This window comes from Nestor notabilis, unplaced genomic scaffold, assembly GCF_000696875.1.
Source record: "Nestor notabilis isolate BGI_N333 unplaced genomic scaffold, ASM69687v1 scaffold1249, whole genome shotgun sequence".
In the NCBI taxonomy this organism is placed as follows: domain Eukaryota; kingdom Metazoa; phylum Chordata; class Aves; order Psittaciformes; family Psittacidae; genus Nestor; species Nestor notabilis.
In genome coordinates this window covers 21,130-23,225 of record NW_009942272.1, presented here as the reverse complement: position 1 = coordinate 23,225, position 2,096 = coordinate 21,130, and the positions used below count along the sequence as shown (strand labels likewise).

The 2,096-nt window shown below is 42.1% G+C and overlaps 1 protein-coding gene across 1 annotated transcript in view; it reads left to right on the top strand.

Annotated features, from left to right (window-relative positions):
* NARS2 (asparaginyl-tRNA synthetase 2, mitochondrial (putative)) overlaps positions 1-2,096 on the top strand; it is a 24,055-nt gene that overhangs the window by 15,453 nt on the left and 6,506 nt on the right. The window contains exon 8 of the mRNA XM_010021305.1: positions 1,175-1,201. Within this exon, the coding sequence (XP_010019607.1) occupies positions 1,175-1,201 (27 nt within the window). The remainder of the gene's footprint in view (positions 1-1,174; positions 1,202-2,096) is intronic.

Below are 2,096 nucleotides of genomic sequence, written 5' to 3'. Positions count from 1 at the left end.
CAGGAATGCTTCAGCTGAAGCAGTGTTGCGTGCTGCACATTTTCACTTACAATTTTTGCCAGTGAGATCTGGGGTCTACAGCCCTCAACATATGGGGCCGGAAGAAGGGTCTGGGTCTGTGTGGAAGATGAAGCCAGACTTCCTTGTGAGGGAAGCCATAGGAAGTATTTCAAGCTGCACATAGAATCATAGATTGGTTTGGGTTGGAAAGGACCTTAAGATCAGCTAGTTCCAACACCCCTGCCGTGGGCAGGGACACCACACACTAGGTGTTTCTTGAGTGACCTTAAAGTACAGCTCTGCATTGAGCATGACCTGGAGAAATAACACCTCTTTTCACATGTTTTTCTCACTTTTGAGCACTCAGGATCTGATCTGCTGAGCCCAAGTAATTTGTCAAGGCTTTTAAATTCTGCTTCCTGCAGACCCAGCATAACTGAGAGAGATGAAGAACAGGATTCTTGTCTCCTTAATACATGTTTCATACAATAGCTCTCCAAGTCCCAAGTCAGGGACAGCCGCAGTGCACTGCAGATGAGTGGTGAGAAGTGGTATTTGCTTTCAGTTTTCTGTTCATCTTCAGAGAAATAGAAAGAAAACCCGATTTTACTCTGGTTCTGCCAAGGCAGGAAAAGGAGAGGGGGTTCACTGGTGGCAATTGGAAAAAAGCCTGTTTCATTTAGTAGTCTTACAGAAGTTACACATGTTAATAAAGCTACAGGAGTTCAGTAGGCTTGTGCACTATGGAAGGGAAGCCACGTAGCCCCACATGTGGGCAGATTTTGACTCACTCACAAATGAGGTTTTATTGGCTGCATGTCTTTGTATATTTAATATTCAAGCCTGTACTCTCCAAACATTCCCAAGCAGAGTTTACTGATATGCTTAAAGTTAAGAACATGCACAAGTCTTTGCATGAAACTGGGATCGACCCTGTATGTTGACATAACAAACTTCATGTTTTAAGAAGCATATTGGGAACCTCTTCAAGACTGTCTGCTAATTACCAAAACTGACAGCCACTGAGCATGTCTTCCCTTCGTTTCCTGCCTTTCTGGACTGAGTTTAATCATTAGAGCCTCCCTTTTCTTCTAGCATTCTCTTAGAGGCAAGTGCTGCTTGTGTGATCTCCGCTGTTCCTTTACTTACAAGGGGTTTTCTTTTTGTTCCACAGATTAGGACTCGCAGATACCTACCAATGGTAAGGCACTATCTTCAAGCTCTATTTCTTATTTTGAGACTGTCTAAACAACTATTTCTTTTATTTTGATCCTGTTCTTGAGGGGACATTTCTTGGCCCAGTTGCCATCGCTGCCAGTCTGAATGGAACAGCCAGTTCATTTGAACAATGTTTAATCTAATGCTGTTTAGTTTGTCTTCCCTATTTGTCCACTCACAGCACAACTCATTCCTTTCAATATTGCATGAAGTGGATTAATTTACAACCCATAGTGATTTTTGATATTAAATCATTAGGCTGTGTTCCAAGTTGAATAGATTCTGACCATTGTTGCATGAGATAAACAGGTTAGAGAACCACAAGCACGCTGTGACCTTTAGCAGCTCTATGAATAACACCCTTTGCAATTGGCAGGGCAATTGGGTCGAAAACTCTTCCCTAACAAAGCAGTTGAAGCAATTAAAACTGTCCAGCAAAGGAGGTAAATCAATCCTTGAGTTAACAGTTTAGCCTATTAAAATGACAGAAGGATCTTAGTGTTCCTCTTGACAAGTGCTTCTTGGGATGTACTTTGTAATAGCTACTGTGGAGAATTTTAGTCTGCAGTATTTGGGTTGATCATTAGGGAAGCTGCCTTGAAAAAAAGCAGAGTAAGTGTAAGATGCTTCACTCTCCTATTCCCACAACATGGAATCACTTGGTAGCAGCCTAGTGCATGGCAGACCTTTATGTCATCCATTTGCAAACAATGTGGATTAGATGTCTCCCTTTATTGTTGGTATTTATGGGACAGCCTTAGGAAGTGTTTAGTGGAAGAGCCTTCCAGCATGACTAGGATAGCACAGCTCTGCCTCCTGCTTCCTTCAAGAGAAGATTAAGACATTGCCCATCACTCCTTTGCATTTTCATATGATAT